Raw genomic sequence first — 18102 nt, forward strand, 5'->3', positions numbered from 1 at the left:
ACAGACACCTGCTGCGAGTTTATTTTGACAAGTGCCAATAAGCTGCGATCATGTCTCCGGTGCTGCTGCAAACAGAGAGGAGCCACCGCGTAAACAAGCCCAGGGGCAGAGCGCGGCTTCCCTCGCCGGTTTAGGGGCTGGCGGAGAGAGCAGGACCGGGCCGGTTTTCGGCTGGGCTTGCGGAGAGCTCCGTGCCCCGCCGGCCGAGCCCGGCCCTGCGGGAGGAGCCGGCGGCGCTCCGTGCCCGGCTGCGGCGCCTGCGGGATGCTCTGGAGCGCAGGGATGCGGAGGAGGGGGGCTGCGGGAGGGGACAGGGAGGCGTGTGCCCGCCTGCCAGGGGGCATTTCTTCCCTCACCCGCACAAGCCGATGCCTACCCTGCCGAAGCAGTTAAACGGGGGAGAGCGGCAGCCCGGCTGGCAGATTCCTGCCCTGTGATATGCCAGCCACAGGGTGACGCAAGGGCTGGAAGGCTCCAACTAACAAGCCATTTTCACCTGCGTAATAAGCGCTAGTGGAGATACAGCAGCGGCGGCGGCGGCGGCTCCCGGTCCCCGCAGCCGGCCAGACCCCAGCGCGGCGGCAGCCCCAGCCAGCCCGGCGGCCACCGCAGCCCTTCCCGCTGCATCCCCAGAGCCGGAGACCAGCGGCCGCCTCGCAGGCAGCATGTCAGCCCCGCCGGACCCCCAGGACCTGCTGCTGGCGGGCACTGGGGTGCACTGGGCTGCGGACGGGGCGGACCAGTACGCGACTGGGGCTCCGCTGCGGGATGGAGATGGGGCTCAGCAGCGGGAACAGCTGGGATTCGGCTCCGCCAGGGAACACCCGCCCGTTACCATGGCGACTGCATCCCCAGGTAAAAGGCGAGGGGTACCCAGGGATGCTCAACAAAGGGGCCCTGGCAGCAGCGTCTCCTGGTTGTCTCGTTGCTGACGCTTCTTCTGTTGTCCTCCCAGCCTGGCTGCTTGGAAACATTGCTAACGAGTTAGTGAGCTCATGCAGGGAAACAGAAAATAACGAGGAAATGCGGCCTTTGCAAATAGTTATTTTTTGCTGATGTGGGGGAGGGGGGGCGCAGGAGACAGCCAAGTTCCCTAAAGCTCTTTGCAGTTTGTTAGGCACAAGATAACCAGATTTCAGGCAAATGTTGAAAGGCATTTGATTTCACCCAACTTGATGTGGATCTGTCCTCATTTGTCGTACACCTGTTCACATCTGGAGCGACAGATCTCAATGGACTTACTTCAGCTATTCCCCGTGCCCCTGGAATTCCTGCATGGCCATTTATATTATTTCAACACACAGCTTTTAATGGAGTGCCTATTCTGAAGTGTTTGTACATTTTGTGCATGCTTTTGGTACTTGTTCATTTATTTGTGGACTTCTTGCTTGCTGTGTTTTCCACCTCTTGAACACTAAGGTGTGTTCAACTTCAGGTGCATTCAGTTTAGGGTCTGCAGGTTCAGTGATTTTCTGTTTATTTTTGGGATGTGTTCAATTTCCCTTGGTTTAGGGTTGCTTTCTTTAGTAGGTGTATTAGCAGCAGATGTATATCTGTCAATGGACCCCAGGAGGCTTCAGCTCCCCATAGCTTCTGATAGAAATGTTTGGGGAAAAATTTCTCTCTTTCATTCTTGGTGACAATTCCTTACTTTCTTTCCCTCTGCTGTCTGTCAGAGAACCCAAACAGCCAGAAACCCCAGCCCTGGGGGAGCTGATGCATCCCATCTCACTGGGAAGGAGATGTTTCCATTACAGAGCCTGAAGCCTTAAACTTGTCTTGAGTAAGTTGAGGGTAAGGGCTCGGGACAGGAATCGATCTCTGTTATGCAAGAGCTGCAGGAGCATTAGGAGCTGCGTTTTTGGGCTGAGTCCCTTCTAATCCCCTCCAGTCAATCAGCACAGAGAGTAGCTGGCCAGGAGCAGCACAGTCTGTGTGGCTGTGTGTGCTGCTCTGCTCACACCCACACGCGTGGTTCCGCGAGGTCTCGGTGCGTGTCAGCGCCTGTGTGTGCTCCCGACGTGGATGTGTCCCTGCTGCCTGTCTGTCTGCCTGATGTGGCTGAGCTCGGGGGTAAAGCAGGATCTAACACCCCTCAGCTGATGTGGGAAATGTTTTGCTGTGTTGTAGCTCTGGGCAGGCAGCTCATCTGCTGATGTGCTTCTCATATTCGCTGAGCCGATGTTGGGTTGTGAAACGTGACTTTCTCCTGGAGGCAAAGGGCTGGGAATGTCAGGCTGTGTGAGTGTGTGGGAAGAGGGGCAGGACTGGGGTCTCCAGGTAGGGCTGCCTCGACCATATAATGATACAAAGTAGGGAGGGAAAGAATCTTGTGAGCAATTTTTTGTTCACTGATGGATAAAAATATGGCCATGCTGAGTCTTAGCATACAGAACAAAGAGGGGTGGTCTCTTAAACTGTGTAAATTACCATTAAATGGAATCACTGTGGAACTGCTTCCAATTAATGAAGGATTCTTCAGGCTTGACATGGCTGTAGATTTACACTTAGAGAATGCAGAATAGAGAGACAGAAAGAAGAGAAAAAGAAGAAAGAAAAGAGAAAAAAAGAAAGAAGAAAGAAAAAGAGATGCAAAGAAATTATTCCACTTTTGTAATCCTCTGCAAAGGGGTTTTAGACGTGTTTGTTTGCTTGTGTCAAACTGTGGCAAGGTGGAGGCAAAGTGAGTGATACAGATCTTTTGTTGGTGTTTGCTGGCTGTGGGCTCTCAGGCTGTCAAATCAGCAGCACTGTAAGAGTAATAACATGCTTTAGACATTTCCCATTTTGTTTTCCCTGTTCAATAAAGAACTGTTGTGTGGCTGTGTGTGTGTCTGGCCGACCATGGCAGACAGAGCAGCATCCCAGGCAGTGCAGCCCTGCAGTCTCCCTCTGTTTGTGGCTGCAGCAGCTGTATTTCTGCTCCACACTACCTAGAGAGCCACGACTCCCGCCCCCTTCACCGGGGGAAGTAAATAATTTCCTTGTTCTCTTTGTGTGACTAAGTATTCATAAGTTTCTGAATAAGAAGACTGTCATATTGTTGACTATCTGAAACTGTCAAGCTTTTCTGAAAACTCTTTATTTCTCCTGCTCAGAGAGAGATTCCTGCCTGTTCTTAAGCCATAGGAATGGACCCAGCAGGAGATACACAGCTCCAGCTTTTTTACAACACTGCCATAATCTGCCATAAACTCAAACACTCCTGACACAATGGGCTATCTAGAGACACTTTAGACAAGGAGCAATCCATCCAGACAAGAGTGAACTGGACAGAATAATTTTCAGGTAGCTTCCCAGCACATCCTGTATCTTCCTCCACACCTGTCAGACCGGTCTTTTTTTTTTTTTTTTTTTGTGAAAACCATGGTTATGCTTTCTGAGGCAAGAGCAGGGTCTGGAGTCTGGGAGATTCTCTCAGCATGAAAATAACTGAAAACAAATGGGGGAGATTTTATCACAGGTTTTGCAGATATTTTCTTATACAATCTAAAAATTTGCAAACTTTCCCTGATCTTGGCTTTTGTTTTAAGTTTGAAAACCAGCCAGGGGTTGTTGAAAGGTTCAGGAATATTTTCAAGCTGGCCGTGGGCCCGGCTTTGAGCCAAGCTGGCTTTGTGTCAAAACCTGGTGAGTGGTTTCTGAATGATGAAAAGCAATGGATTCCACTCCCCATTCTTTGGATCAACCAAAATCAGCAGTGATTGAGACTGCAGAAAAAAATTCCCACCAGGAGTGGAAAGCTCAGAGATTTCTCAAGCAAAGTCAGGGCAACAGGGAGCTGCAGATCCCACATCAGCCTCTCCTCTTGCAGGGCTCCAATGAAGATAAACTCCAGTAGCTTCTGATCAGAGATAAGGCTGTTTCACTTGCTTTTTTCCTTAGCCCCTGAATTTTGCTGAAAATGTCTCTCTTCCTCAAATGCATCAAAGTTTTCCTCCTTCCCAAAAATGAATTTGGTTCAGGGTGAGAGGACCTTGCAGGCAGCTCTTGCAAGGACTGGTGAGGGAAGTGGTCCTGAAGGGCTGGTGAGAATTACATGTTGGTGAAGAGAGCCCCATGTCACCCAACACACCATCTGGTCACAGATTCTGTTATTTTATTTTTATGCACCAACAGTGATTAAAATCCCTGGAGAGGAATTATTTCCAAAAATATTACACAGGCTACCAGGCATTCCCCAGAATAAATACATAAATACATATGGTTTCCTCCAGAGAAATGGCAAAATTGTAGAATGGACTGTACCTCCATGCTGGATGTGTTCTTCAGGGAAAAATAGTGAGGAAAGGGCAGGAACTCATACAAATGGTGATTCCTGTGTAAGGATCTGGGAAATTTCATGCAGCCTGGTGCATGGGTGGGTATCTGCAGGGGGATAGATCAGTGGTGTTATGCCCCCATGTCCATGCAGCTAAGATTAAAGCTGCCAGCTCCTGCTCACTCCAGGCCTTCAGACAGGCCACAGCAGTCAGGACATCCCTGGCAATCCTGGCCCATTTCCAGCTGCCTCCAAAGCCAGGTCACACATGGGGTCCAGCTGCCCAAAGGAGAGGAGGCCAGTGCCACAGGGGATGGCATGAACAACTGGGACATGTCTACAGGGACGCGATGGGATGGTGGATATGGCCTGTGGGAACCCTTCTGGAACAGCATCCAGGGGTTGGCTGGGATCCCCTGGGGTGCCTCAGTGGTGTGGAAGCCCTGTGCTCATGGGAATAACAGCATCCATTTGGTGTGTGCCAGTGAGGGACTCAGAGCTGCTTGGGTGAGGAAGATGAGTTGAGGAACAGCCTCTGCCTGCTGAGGAGCAGTGGGAGACCAAATCCCAGGAGTGCTCATGCTCTGAGAGGGGCAATTATAACACAGAAGACCATGAGGGGTGTTGGCTCCCACTGGTCCATGTGCAATCTGTAATGTCAGTGCTTTAAGTAAAGACCATTTAAAAAACCCCTTTATAATTGAAATGATTTGTAGAGGCTGGGTTTGAAGGTATGTGCTGTGTACCCAGATGTTCTCACCATGAGGTACCCACCAACCCAACCCTCTGCCTGCAAGGGACTGCAGTGAGGTGCTCCTGCCATAAGCCTCAATTTGCATGGAGAATGCTGCACCAGTGAATCCCAGTTTATGGTTTCTCTCCAGTTACTGGCAGTTTTGCACCTCAGCAGAAAGAGATTTCTGATGGTTTTCAGGCAGGTTGAGAGCCCCGTGGTTCACCTGGAGAGGAGCAGGCACAGACATGAATGTCTGCCCTGCTTGGGTTTGGCACTGACACTTTTTGGGATGTCAGATCATGGACAAATGCAGCAGATTCCCCAAAACAAATGGCTCTTTGTGGCCTTCCCACCCCTTCCCAGGTGTTTCTCTTGGAAGATCTCCCTCTCCCCAAACATCCATAGCAATGTGCTGCTCAAAGCCACCACACTGGAAAGGCCAAGACCCAAACCCTGATTTTTCAAGTTGCTGTAGAAAAGTTTTGATATGGTGGATTTGGTGACCTAAGCATGACACAGGGGAGCCTCAGCAGGTGTTTGGAAATTTGTCCTGAAGTGCCAGGCAATCCTGTCAGATTGAACCATCTGAGGACAGATTTAGTCTCACTTTGGAAGAATATATATTCATGCCAATTCTACTGTCAACATTTTTGATTTAGAGAACAGAATTTAGTTTTTCCTCTGCTGTCTGGATTAGCCAGTCACAACTTCTGATCTACTGCTGAGAGTGAAGGGGACAGAGATCTTTTTGGTGGAGGTTCTCCCATTCCCTGGTGTTTTGTTAGTGCAAGCAGATTTTGCAGAGGGACAGAAACAAAGCGGATTTCTTCTCAGATCTTTCTGTTTTTGTAATCTTCATGAAGCTTCAAAAAGTAGCCTAAGCCCACAGTTAGCCATCAAAAAACAAACAAACAAAAAAAAATCCTGTTGAAGTACCATCCTTCATTCTCATTTGGGTAAATTTGGAGCAATGGCTCCTGTTGGGCTTTTCCAGAAATGCTCTGCATTTGGGGGGTGCTCAGAGGTGCCTAAAACTCCTGGCATAAAATCTGTGCAGCAGTGTAGTTCCCAGCTCCAACAGATCAAAATGCAGCTGGTTTTTTTCTCTGGTCCTCACAGGGATGCAGACAGTTCTGCCTGCTTTTACTGCCACGCTGATGAATTTCCTTCAGCCTTCAGGGCTGCAACTGGGTTGAGGAAGAGGATGAGGCAGATGAAAGAGAAAAGTAGAGCCAGGGAGGGTGACTCACCTGCCTTATTTTAACCTTCATCACTCAGTAATGAAATGTTTTATTTATAGATGAGGAACTGAGGGGGAGAGTTTGGTGTGGAGGGGAGAGGCTTTGGATGTCCCAGTTACTGCAGGTGCTGGGGTTTGTGAGTTGCAGCATTTTCTGGGCTGTGAATCTCCCCTGGGCTGGGTGGTTCATTATCTCTCACTGCTACAAGGCTCCCAGGAGGCACATCTGTCTCCTTTTCCTTCAGCTCTGGAAACTCCACTCAGTGACACATCTTATGCCTCATTTTTACCACAAAACCTGTATTGTGCTGGTGTCAGTCTGTCTGGGGACAGCAACCCCAGAAAATACCTGCATGTTGTCTCTGTTTCAATCCTCCCAGAGAAGTCTGGGCAGATCCCACAGGTCTGTCCATCATTCACACACCTTCCCACCAGGGATCCTGGCCCAGCTGCATGGCCTGGATTGGCCCAGGATGCTCTGGACTAGAGTTAGGCTCTGCTTTCAGTCCTGAGGCCTGAGTTCACCCCAAGACTAATTATTTAGAGCACAAGAATTCCTGAAACAACCAAGGAGTTGTGCTGCACGTCCACATCATCAGCAGGGAATGGAGTTTTTAAAATGGGTGACTTCTTAGGAATTTCCCTCACTCTCCCTCCTCAGTAGTTGGCACCTGCAAATGGGCCAAGTACACTCTGAGATTTTTCATTTTTAATGTAGCATTTATGTCTGTCCTTCATGTGCTATTCTCTTACTTCTAAATCAGGACTGCTTACAAAATTCTGGGGGGTTCTTGTTTTTCTTAGGTTGTTTCTTGTTTGTTTGGGTTTTTTTTCAAAAGAGAAGGGTGGCCTCCACATTGCAAAGCATGTTTCAAATAATGAAGCATTATTTGTAATTAGTTTTCTAATTTAGGAGAAGCTGTAGAGTTGGCATGATTCAGCACTCAGGAGCACACTTCACATTTAGTATTCTATTTTTTTTAAAGACATTTCTGATTTATGGTCAGTCTATTCCTCCAAGAAACCTCCTGCCTTCAAGAGTGAGAATAAATTCTTAGCACTCACCTGCAAGGCAAGACTTGAAATAGAGAGGATCTTAATCACCTATTTCAGCCCTCCTTGTTTCAGTGAAGTATTTAAGATTCTAATTTTATGGAACATAAGTGCATTCTTAACTGTTATTAAAATTAAGATGGTCTTAAGTATATGCATGAAGGTGAGCGTGTTTTGTTTAATTTAGGGATAAATGAGGTAGAAGATCTATCATGTATAAATTGGCTTTATTACCCATTAGACCAGACTGCTTCAGGACAGTTGCATGTAAAATGGAAGCACCTGCACTTACCCATCTCATTACAGCACTGTGAAAATTAACCTTTAAAGAGATCAAAAACTTAGAATGAAAATCATACTCATGTTGCTGTTACTTATTTTGATCTATCATGTGCTTCTAGGTGAGAATAAAAATTGTTAGAAATGACTACATCCTTCATAAGCCTGTCACTTTCAAATATTGAGGTGTTACCTCAGAAACATTGGCTTTGTGCTTTAATATTCCTTAAGAGAGGGCTTTCCCACCTTTATGTAAATAACAGCTGATAAAAGAGTCACTTGCATATTTCTTTCCCTGCTGTTATGAGTTGCCTGCCCTTGGTACAGCCTCCTGCCATCAGGAGATCTGGTGTGAGGAGAGGGAGCTGCTTCTTCAGAGATGATTTGGACCCAAGTGCCATTAACAGCTGCAGCATTCCCAACATCTCCCTCTCTCAGCCGTGGCTCCATGCTGGATGCAGGGAGCTGATGGGGCAGGGAAGATGCTTTCTGCACCAGGGTGACTCTGCAGACCTGCAGAGTTATGTCAGCTCGAGGCTTTTCTGTGCCATTCAGGACATGAGTTAGGGCTTATTTTTCAGCAGTGCTGAATTTATTAACTGCAGCTGATTTATTGCCTGTAGCTTTAAAGACATTGAAGGGACTTATTAACTGTGGCCAGTAAAAAGGAAATGCATGGGGCAGCCTTGTCAGGCTGGAAACTTTCCTGCTTCCAGTCCCACAGGATCTTGTGCTTCTCATCTCTGAGGGGTTTTTTTGTCCAGATTATGAGTGCATGTCTTGGGTGCACATGTGGGTGTCCCTGGGTGAGCCCTGTGGCTGAGAAAGAGGAAATACCAAGTCTGGCCAGGGCTTTGTGTGCCAAACACAGCCCTGGGTGCCATCCCTCACCCCATCAGAGCCCTCATGGACATTTCAAAGCCACAAATGCAGAAGTTACAGATCCAAATGACATCCCCAGCTTTCCCTGCACTGCATTAGTCACTGGCTGCGTGACCAAACAAAAATCCTCACTCTGGGCAGGCTCTGCAGCACAGCTGTGCACAGAAGGGCTGCAGACAGCCTGAGCTTCTGCTGATGTTCTCCTGCTGAGCCTGGGCTCCTCCACACAGCCCCCAAAACACTCAAGGGCACCTGTGAAAGAGTTGCTGGAGGGACAGACTGCATTTAAGGGTTTTGATTGATGCCTTGTGAAGGCTGACCTAGAACAGAGGCTAGACAGAGCTAAAGAATAAAGTAGGGATTTATTAAAAGGCCTCCATGGATCCACCTTGGGCAGCACAAGAGCCCAGCCAGGGCTGCACCCAAGATGAACCAAAATGGTCACAAAATGGACCACAGGTCATGGGGTCTCTCACTTTTATAAATTCTGGTCCATTTGCATATTGAAGTTAATTGTCCAATTATATCATCAGAATATGAAGTCCCATCCTTCTTGTTTTTCTCTCTCCAGTCCACGTTGTTTATGTTCTTGGGCCTGAGATTTGCATCATTTGTCTCTGGTCCCCAGCTAGAGAAGGAATTGTTTTGTCTCCCTGCTCTGTGAAGAGAGCTTACTGCCTCTAATATGAAGCTCAGAAGTACACACTAAAGCAGCACAGCATCTAAAAAATATGAAAGCTAAAATCTGAACCATCACAATCAGCAAGTGAGTTCTGCCATTCACAGGCCTAATCCATCCCCTGAGTAGGGGCTTACCCCCCCCAAACACCATTTTGCATCTCAGGAAGGTGGGGACTCCCTCACCCCACACAGGGTTTGGTGCACATGTAACCTGCAGAGCAGCTCTGTTGGAAATGGTTTGAATGCCAAGCTCCTGGGCAGGCAAAGGGCTGGATCCTGAGCACAGCTTAAAGAATGCTCTAAAATCTGCAAAGGGCTGGATCCTGAGCTCAGCTTAAAGGATGCTCTAAATCTGCAAAGGGCTGGATCCTGAGCACAGCTTAAAGGTTGCTCTGAATCTGCAAAGGGCTGGATCCTGAGCTCAGCTTAAAGGTTGCTCTAAATCTGCAAAGGGCTGGATCCTGAGCTCAGCTTAAAGGTTGCTCTGGATCTGCAAAGGGCTGGATCCTGAGCTCAGCTTAAAGGATGCTCTAAATCTGCAAAGGGCTGGATCCTGAGCACAGCTTAAAGGTTGCTCTGAATCTGCAAAGGGCTGGATCCTGAGCTCAGCTTAAAGGTTGCTCTAAATCTGCAAAGGGCTGGATCCTGAGCACAGCTTAAAGAATGCTCTAAAATCTGCAAAGGGCTGGATCCTGAGCTCAGCTTAAAGGTTGCTCTAAATCTGCAAAGGGCTGGATCCTGAGCTCAGCTTAAAGGTTGCTCTGGATCTGCAAAGGGCTGGATCCTGAGCTCAGCTTAAAGGTTGCTCTGGATCTGCCAGCATGGTTCAAGTGTTCACCTGTATCCAGGTCAGCTGCATCCCTCTCCCTGTGTGAGGCACCGAGGCAGGGCAGGGCTGGGAGGTGAAACCTGCAGCCAGCAGAGCTGGGGATCCGTGTCTCATCTCTGCTCTCTCTGTGGAGCAGCATTCCATGTGCTTTGTGGGAGGGGGAATGAGTTTTCACAGCTCCCAGCTCTCCCCTGGCTGCTGGAGCACGAAGGGCTCTGAATCCCAATCAGTCTTAATTGGCTCTTTGCCTTGCAGTCCCTAATGCAGGGGGAACAAGGGAAGCACTTGCTGCTCACGTGCATGGGAGATGTTTTGCATTTCGTGATGTTTTCATTGCTGTTGACTTCAGCAGTGGAGCACGATGCAACATGCTGGAAATGAAATGTGCACCTCAGCTGGGCTGGGAGCTGAGCTGCTCCTGCAGGTGTGGCTGTGTGGTAGCAGCAGCAGGCATTTGTTATTTGCAGACTGATTTCAGTAAAACAGGAAACGTCTTCTCCCGCTCCTTGTGAAAGTTACAAAAAAGGGAATTGCAGTTTTTTCATCCTCATCTCTACGGATGTAGCATGTTTGTCAGTTTGCTGGGTTGGGTTTTTTTTTTCTTTGTATTTTTTCCTTTTTATTACAAAGGTTTATAGCTTTGGTAAACATCATCGAGGAAATGCTCTAAACTGCAAAATTGCTATGCACTAAATTTGAATTGAGACAGTTGCCTTTGATGTAGAGCTAACCTAAAGCTGAGGCTGATTCCTCTCTTTTGCAGCTTTTGCAGTTCTTTAAAAAAAGACATAATGCAGCATTTATTTAGTAGCTGATTTCTCCACTGCTCTAGCAAATTATCACTGGAGTGGAATGTAGAATTGATCCCTCAGAATTTCCTGCTTATCCTGAAAGTCTCTGTTTATAATTTGTGATTCTCAGAGCTTAATTAGCTCGTAGAAAAGGTGTAGGGCCCAAGGGTGACGCTCCAAGATGATGTGTGAGAGCTAAAATCCCAGAGGAGTCACCTCCTCTGAACACATCATTTATGGGAAAAAATAAAATAAATTAAATTAAATTAAATTAAATTAAATTAAATTAAATTAAATGTTTGGAACCTCTGGGCAGTAGCTCTGTTTATCACTTTAACTAAGAAATCCTTAAAGTAAATTGGCTGGTAAGTGGCATCTTTATTGCTTGTAAGAGAGGATTTTTGTAAATTCTCAGTGGTTTAGGTGGTATCTATTTTTCCATGTAAAAAGTTCTGTGAGTGTTTAATGAGGGTACGTTGAACACAGGACTGAAAAGTCAAACAAGCAATTAATTGATTGCATGGACAGATGTGGAGTCATTAAGTAAAACCTGGATTACTTTTACGTGGATGAAATAGGAGCTCTGCCTGTGAAAATCCATACCTACCTCTGTTGCCAGGAGAAAGGACTGAATTTCCTGAAATTTAAATTTTTTTTTGAAATTTGTCATCAGACGAAAAAACCCTTCCCACGAGAGATACACAGATTAAAACAGTATTAATGAAAATAGTGAATTATTAGACATAAGCGCATATATTTTCAAATTGTTCTCAGATCAATTAATATTTCACCTTATTTGGCTGGCAACAGTGTTTAGAAAATTACCTTTGCTTTTACAGGAAGACATTTATTCCAACTATACCTAAATTCCATTTCCAAAAACACTTAATTCCAGCCTGCAAAGTTCTTTATTCTATTTTAGAACTGCCATGTCATGTACATTTTTTTTTCTTTTGTGCTTTTTTATTTTTTTTCCCACTAGTCTAAAAAATACCACTGGAGCTTATGGAGGATTATCTGAGCAGTTATTGTAGTAAAAGCCAGTTGCCATTTTGGGAATTTTTTTTTTTTTTAAGTTCTTTTGACATTAGCCTTTACAATTCAGTGCTGTGTAGTAGAAGTTCAGGTCAGAGCTGAGGAGACAGGCCTGGGGATTAATGCTGTGTGAAATAAATGCAATCTCCCTCCACTTTGAACGTGCTAAGCAGACCATGTATAATCCTTAGAATATCTGGTGGATCTGCCAGGCCTTGAAGATGGCATTTGTAATATTTGTCTAGCTACATGTATTTTTACATCTTGTCCCTCCCTGTGCCATCCAAACTCTATTCAAAAGTGAGGAGAAGGGGCTGAACAAAGAGAAGTAAACCATTCCCAGGAGGGGATTTTAGAGTTTGGGCTTCTTTTTTATCCCCCCTCTCTCTGCTGTTGCTTTTTAATGAATCGTTCTTCTAACCTACTTTAAATTGAGCTTCTAGCATGCTGGATGTTTTGCAGATGAATCATACTGTGCACTGCACTTATGCATATCTGCTGTGCAAGTACACTGTCAGCTTGTATTTGATAACCTACCAGCAAGCAGGATCTTTTTTTTATGGAATCTTGGGATGCTAACATTGTTCTCCAAGTGAGAATAATGCAACCACTGTTAATAAATCAGCCTGGGCCTGGGGATGTCTCACCACTTTCACTGCATCCTTGATTAGCATTATCCTCAGAGGTATAAATTAAAGAGGAAAATATATAATCTGGGAAGCTTTCCAGCATCATCTTTGAAAATGAGAGCTCAGTGCTTTGCTGGGATTTCTTTGGTGGAGGAATGCTAATAGCAATGCTGAAGATGTGCCCTGATTGCACCCTAAAGAGTAGGAAGATGTACAGAATAGCTTATTTTTTTTTCTTTGTCATAATTTCTGATGTGATCTGCACTGGTGAACAATTTTCTACGTGGTTCTGTGAATTGATCCCAGAAGTGCAGCTTTAGTTGCTCCATTTTCTACTACTTGCTCCTTTTGTCTGACATCTGCATAAAACCTGGTGCATGGTGTCCCACCTGAGCCTGCAGACAGCTGCCTGCAGCTCTTGGAGGGTCTGAGACACTGGCCAAAGCTTGAGCTTCACCAATAAAGGTTTCAGGAATTTCTTCTGACTGTTCCTACAAGGTGTCACCACATTTGGATGGTAACTCCTGACACCTCCCTCCCTGCCAAGGGAAGAAAACTGTGCTGCAGAATGTGCTGATTTGCAAAAGGAAAAAAAAAAAATCACAGGGAGGGTTTGATTTTTGCAATGTTCCAGCTGTGCTAAATGAGCAGAAAGGGGAGTTTTCAGCATATCAGCAACATCTTGGAAATGGAAATGCCACATCTTCCAGCACTTTCTGAGTAAGTTTTCCCCTTCCCTGCCCAGAATCCACTCGGCATTGACTGGAACTAGGAGTTTGGCATGGCTTGTGCTTGGAGATTTGCTGTATAATGTCTGTGTTTCTATTTGCTTTCCCTTGGCCAGCTCTCTGCCAACATCTCTCTTTACTTTCCAAGAGGTGGTGAAAGCACAGAAGGCAAGACAAAGCTGTTGTTCCTCAGGCTGTCTTCTGGGGAGACACAAGATACCTTTATCACTGTTTTCCTGATGGAACCTCTGATCCACAGGATGGTGGAAGGTCTTACAAACAGTCCCCTGTTGGTCTTACAAACAGCAGGAGCTGCATTTGAGCTCAGTCTGGGTCTGATGAGGCCCAGGTAGTGCCAGGCTTCTCCAAAGAGGTTTTGGCTTCATCATCAGTGACTCAGTTTACAGGGCCTCTCAGGCTCAGACTCCTAAAACTCCTTCCTCTCCCCTGAAAAAATGTAGGACAGTTATTTTTACTTGGCTCCTGAAGATAGTGAATTTTTTTCCTGCATGTTATCACTTTTAAATTAATATTGAGGATCTTTAGTTATGTTTTGCAAAGGCATTCACCCTTCCAGCTCAACAAAATAGAGGGAATTCCATGTGTTATTTGCCAGCTCTACTGACTTGGGTAGATTTGCTGAAGCAATGTGTTTCAACATTTCCAGACATTTTTCCTGTGGAGCTTTCTCTTCCATAGAATGGTTTTCTGTTTCCCCTTGATTTGAGATGAAAAGAAAATTGAAAATAATATGAAATTTTCCCAGAGGACAGAATTTCTTTTGCAATAGCTCAGCTTCTAGGTAATGTCAGGAATAACACAAACCACTGTGATCAGTATGCTAAATTTCAATTCTGCATTTATGACTTATTCCTTGACATTTCTGTCTGAAGAATAATGACATAAACACACTTCACTCTTAGCTTGAAAATACCCATTAAAACTGAGAGCTACTGAAAGAGCGAGTAGGGTTTGTGAGCGCCTATTTAATGCAATCAACAGCATTGTGACCTTGGTTTTCTGTCACTGGGAATTAAATTGCCTCCTGGTCCAGCCCATCTCATGGCTGTAACACCAAGCAGGTTATTTTCTCTTTATGGGAAATGACTTTGCCAGCACTGTGGTGAGGAAGGCATGAAGTGTTCCCCAAGCCACAGCTGCCCAGGGTTGTTGGATTTAAATAATTATGTAGAATCACAAATTATAGAAGAGGTTGGGTTGGAATGGGTCTTAAAGACCACCCAGTTCCAGCCCCGTGCTGTGGGCAGGGTCACCTTCCACTATCCCAGGTTGCTCCAAGCCCCATCCAACCTGGCCTGGAACACTTCCAGGGATTCAGGAGCAGCCAGAGTTCTCTGGGCACCCTGTGCCAGGGCCTCACACCCTTACAGCAAAGAATTTCTTCATAATATCTACCCTAAACCCACCCTCCTTCAGCTGAAGGCCGTTCTTCCTCGCCCCATCACTGCGTGCCCTTGTCCAAAGTCCCTCTCCAGCTCTCTTGGAGTACCTTTAGGCACTGGAAGGGGCTCTAAGATCTCCCTGGAACTTTCTTTTCTCCAGTCTGAGCACCCCAACTTTCTCAGCCTGTCTTTATAGATGTATTCCAGACCTGTGGTAGCTCTCTGCTGGACTCATTCCAACAGGTCAACATCATTATATAGTGCTCCTTCTTTACTCACTTAAAAATGTGACTTGCCTGTTGATGCCAAGCAAGGGAATTAAAGTGAGGGAAGACAGCAAATGAAACTCTTTCTTCTTAGTCTCTATACAAGAGTTTCCTTTTGGAAAAGCCCTTCCCTTCTCAGGCTGTGGGAGCAGGAAAGTAATGCAGCTCCCCATGAGTGGGAAGTGAAGCCTTTAGGAGCCATCAGGTTCCCTCTCCTGACCCTGAACTTGGAGCTGCATCAACTGCTCTCTCAGATTTGCTGTGCTGCTTGTTTTAGTCAGCCTTTCAGAAAAATAATCTGTTCCACAAGTTTTCAACCAATTTCAGTCCCATCATTTAGCTGGATGGCAGCAGCTGCTAGAGCAGGTAAAATCCAAATCCTACCAGGAGTCTTCTGCTCCTGGCTGCTTCCAGCACCAAGGGTCCCAGGCTTTTGTAACTCTTAGAAAAAAAGAGCCAGATGTGAGCAAAAAACCATGTTGAGCAAGGAATCTGCAGAATTGGTCACCCAGATTTCTGGTTACAAATGCTCTGCTGTGCCAGGCACGAGCCAGTCTCTGAGCAGATTAATTAAAGAACCTGGTTTCTAACCTTGTCCAGCATGAAGTTGAGAGGGAAAGGGGTGTTTGCTCCTGTTGCTTGGTGAGACTGACAGGAGAAATGAGCTACACTAAAAATCAGTGTAGGCAGAAGGATAAAATTGTGTCAATTACAGAGGAGTGTCAGTCCAGGGAGGAGAGGAAGTCAGCATGGAAGGGAAAAATGGATTGCAAGAAAAGAAATCCCAACTACTCTCAAGGGTTTGGATTTCTCAAGAAATGGATTTCTGACCAGTTTATGATGGGATGAAGTGTTGGGGGTTAAGTTTATAAATTCAGCAGATGCCTTTTGGTCCACATCTCCTGTGCTCACAAGATCTGGAGGCGAAGTTTGCCTGCAAAACCATCTCCCTCCACCCTTTGTTCAGCTGGAGCAATTAACATAATTGCATTTAAAAAAAGCCTTTGAATGCATTTCTGTTTCTCAGTTATTTCTTTCAGTCAATTGAAAAGGCTTGAAATCCCCATTCTTCAAAGCACAGACGGATCTGTTGAGCCTTTCACCATGTGAGTAGTACCTGGAGGAGTGCTGAGCTACAGCAGGAGTGTGAGTTGACTCTCCAGACCTTTGGAGGCTGGCTGAGCTCTCCCAGCTCCTACATCTAGCACTAGAAAACCACAAAGAAGACCATGAAAAAGCAGAATGGTCTTGGCCACCTGAATAAACATTCAGAATAAACAGGAGGAGGTCATACAGGCACAGGATACCTCAGCAGGGAGAGCCAGCTTCCTAAATATGGAATATTCATCTGGAAACCCCAGATGAATCCATCAGGGAAGAATGGGGTGTTAAGGGTCACAAGGCAAACCCAAACCACCACAGGCTGCAAATCTTGTGCTGTTTTGCTGTTGCTAAAAAACAGGCTGAGATGTGGTGATGTGTTTTTGATGTTCAAGATGTAATAGATGGCCTGGGGATGAGTGTGGTGTCCAGTCTGGAGCATAACGCATCAGGAACAATGCAGAAAACCCAGAGGACAGGGACCAGAGGGATCAGATGTCAGGGAAATACAGCCTAGGAAGGGAGATTGAAAGAACCAGGCTTGTTCTGGTTCTGGAAGTTCTGGAATTATCTGCCTGGGGAAGTGGTGGAGTCACCATCCCTGGGTGTGTTTAACAAAGCCTGGATGTGGCACTGGGTGCCAGGGTTTAGTTGAGGTGTTGGGGCTGGGTTGGACTCCATGATCTTTAAGGTCTCTTCCAACCCAGTGATTCTGTGAATTCTGTTTAAGCTAAGAGTGAGAATCACTGGGGCATAGAACAAGAGCAGTCTCTAAGTGCTCTGAGTTCATGAAAAGCCAAGCAAAGAGCCTGAGTCAACCCAATCTCCCGGAAACTGTGTGGCTTCAGCTGCAACAATCAGATGAAACAGTTGGAAAAAACCTTGGGAAAATGTGGACCTGTGGGACAGAGAAACCCAGGTTGGGTGGGTGGTGGCTGCAGCTCAGGTGCAGGAGTGGGCAGTGCAGAGGGACATCACCTAGATGGCAAAGGAAGTGATGCTGCTGCCTGGAGCCAGTGGTGGAATTAGGTCTTTCAAGTCTTTCTGGCCCTGTTTTTGGTGAATCTATAAGCTGAGGTGAGGGATGGCAGCAGGAAATACACTAATGTTTTATTTCCCCATCTTACTTTGGTTCCCACCTGGTACAAACCAGCAGCTTCTCTTCCTCTTTGAAAATGTGCATCAACCACAAGTCACAGAAAAGTAGGAATGGCTGATATTTTTGTGTTTCAGTGTCTTTTTTATGGCAATTATTTATTTTTTAAAAGGAAAATAGCTTTATGTGTGTTTTGCAGGGAAAACCCAGCTTTCCTTAGGGAGAGTGGGTGAATTGACTCCTGCAGACAAATCTCAACCTAGCATTCAGTAAGTTGGACAAGGAGCAAACTTCAGCACAAAATAATAACAAGGATTTTTAATAAATGCAGGCCTGGAAAACAGAAATTATAGAAGATAAAGTGTGCAGTGATAGCTGGATACTAAGAGCATAGTGCCTGCATCCAAGGAAGGAGGAAATGGAAAAAGATACAGCAACTACAGTCTGAATAAACTAATTTAATTAGTATTGTTGCAAACATAAAGGGAAGATGGGAAAAGTGCATTTATAAATGTAGACTGTGAAAACAAACTTGATAATTTACTTCAGTAAAAGACTGATTGTTTGCTGACAGGTTTACAGTGAAGTTTAAAGCCCAGAACTGCTCGGAGCACCTCTGCTGGGGAGACAGGCTGAGAGATTTGGGGTTCTTCAGTCTGGAAAGAGAAGATTCTAGGGTGACCTCACAGTGATCTTCCAGTACTTAATGGGAGCTTATATAAGAGAGGGACAGGGACTTTGTACATGGGCAGATAGTGACAGGACAAGGGAGAATGGAACTAAAACTAAAAAAGCTTTTAAACTAAAAGAGGGGAGATTCAGGCTAGATACTAAGAAGAAATTCTTCACTGTGAAAGTAATGAGAGCCTGGCACAGGTTTTCAAGAGAAGCTGTGGCTGTCCCATGCCTGGAAGTGTCCAAGGAAACGATGGATTGAGCCTGGAGCAAGGTGGGGTAGTGAAAGGTGTCCCTTATGTACCTGGGATGAAGCAGTGAAAGCAATGAGAGGGACATCAGAGAAAAAGAGTTGAAATATTAAATACCTAACACTTGGTTCCAATGTTTTTGATTTGCTTTGAAGCAGTTTTAATT

The 18102-nt window shown here is 45.8% G+C and overlaps 1 protein-coding gene across 1 annotated transcript in view; it reads left to right on the forward strand.

Annotated features, from left to right (window-relative positions):
* Nucleotides 1-665: 665 nt before the first annotated feature.
* The window catches only part of RTN1 (reticulon 1), a 120604-nt gene continuing 103167 nt past the window's right edge, over nt 666-18102 (forward strand). The window contains exon 1 of the mRNA XM_009101654.4: nt 666-855. Coding sequence (XP_009099902.3) covers nt 666-855 — 190 coding nt within the window. The remainder of the gene's footprint in view (nt 856-18102) is intronic.

This window comes from Serinus canaria, chromosome 5 (genome assembly GCF_022539315.1).
Source record: "Serinus canaria isolate serCan28SL12 chromosome 5, serCan2020, whole genome shotgun sequence".
Taxonomy (NCBI): domain Eukaryota; kingdom Metazoa; phylum Chordata; class Aves; order Passeriformes; family Fringillidae; genus Serinus; species Serinus canaria.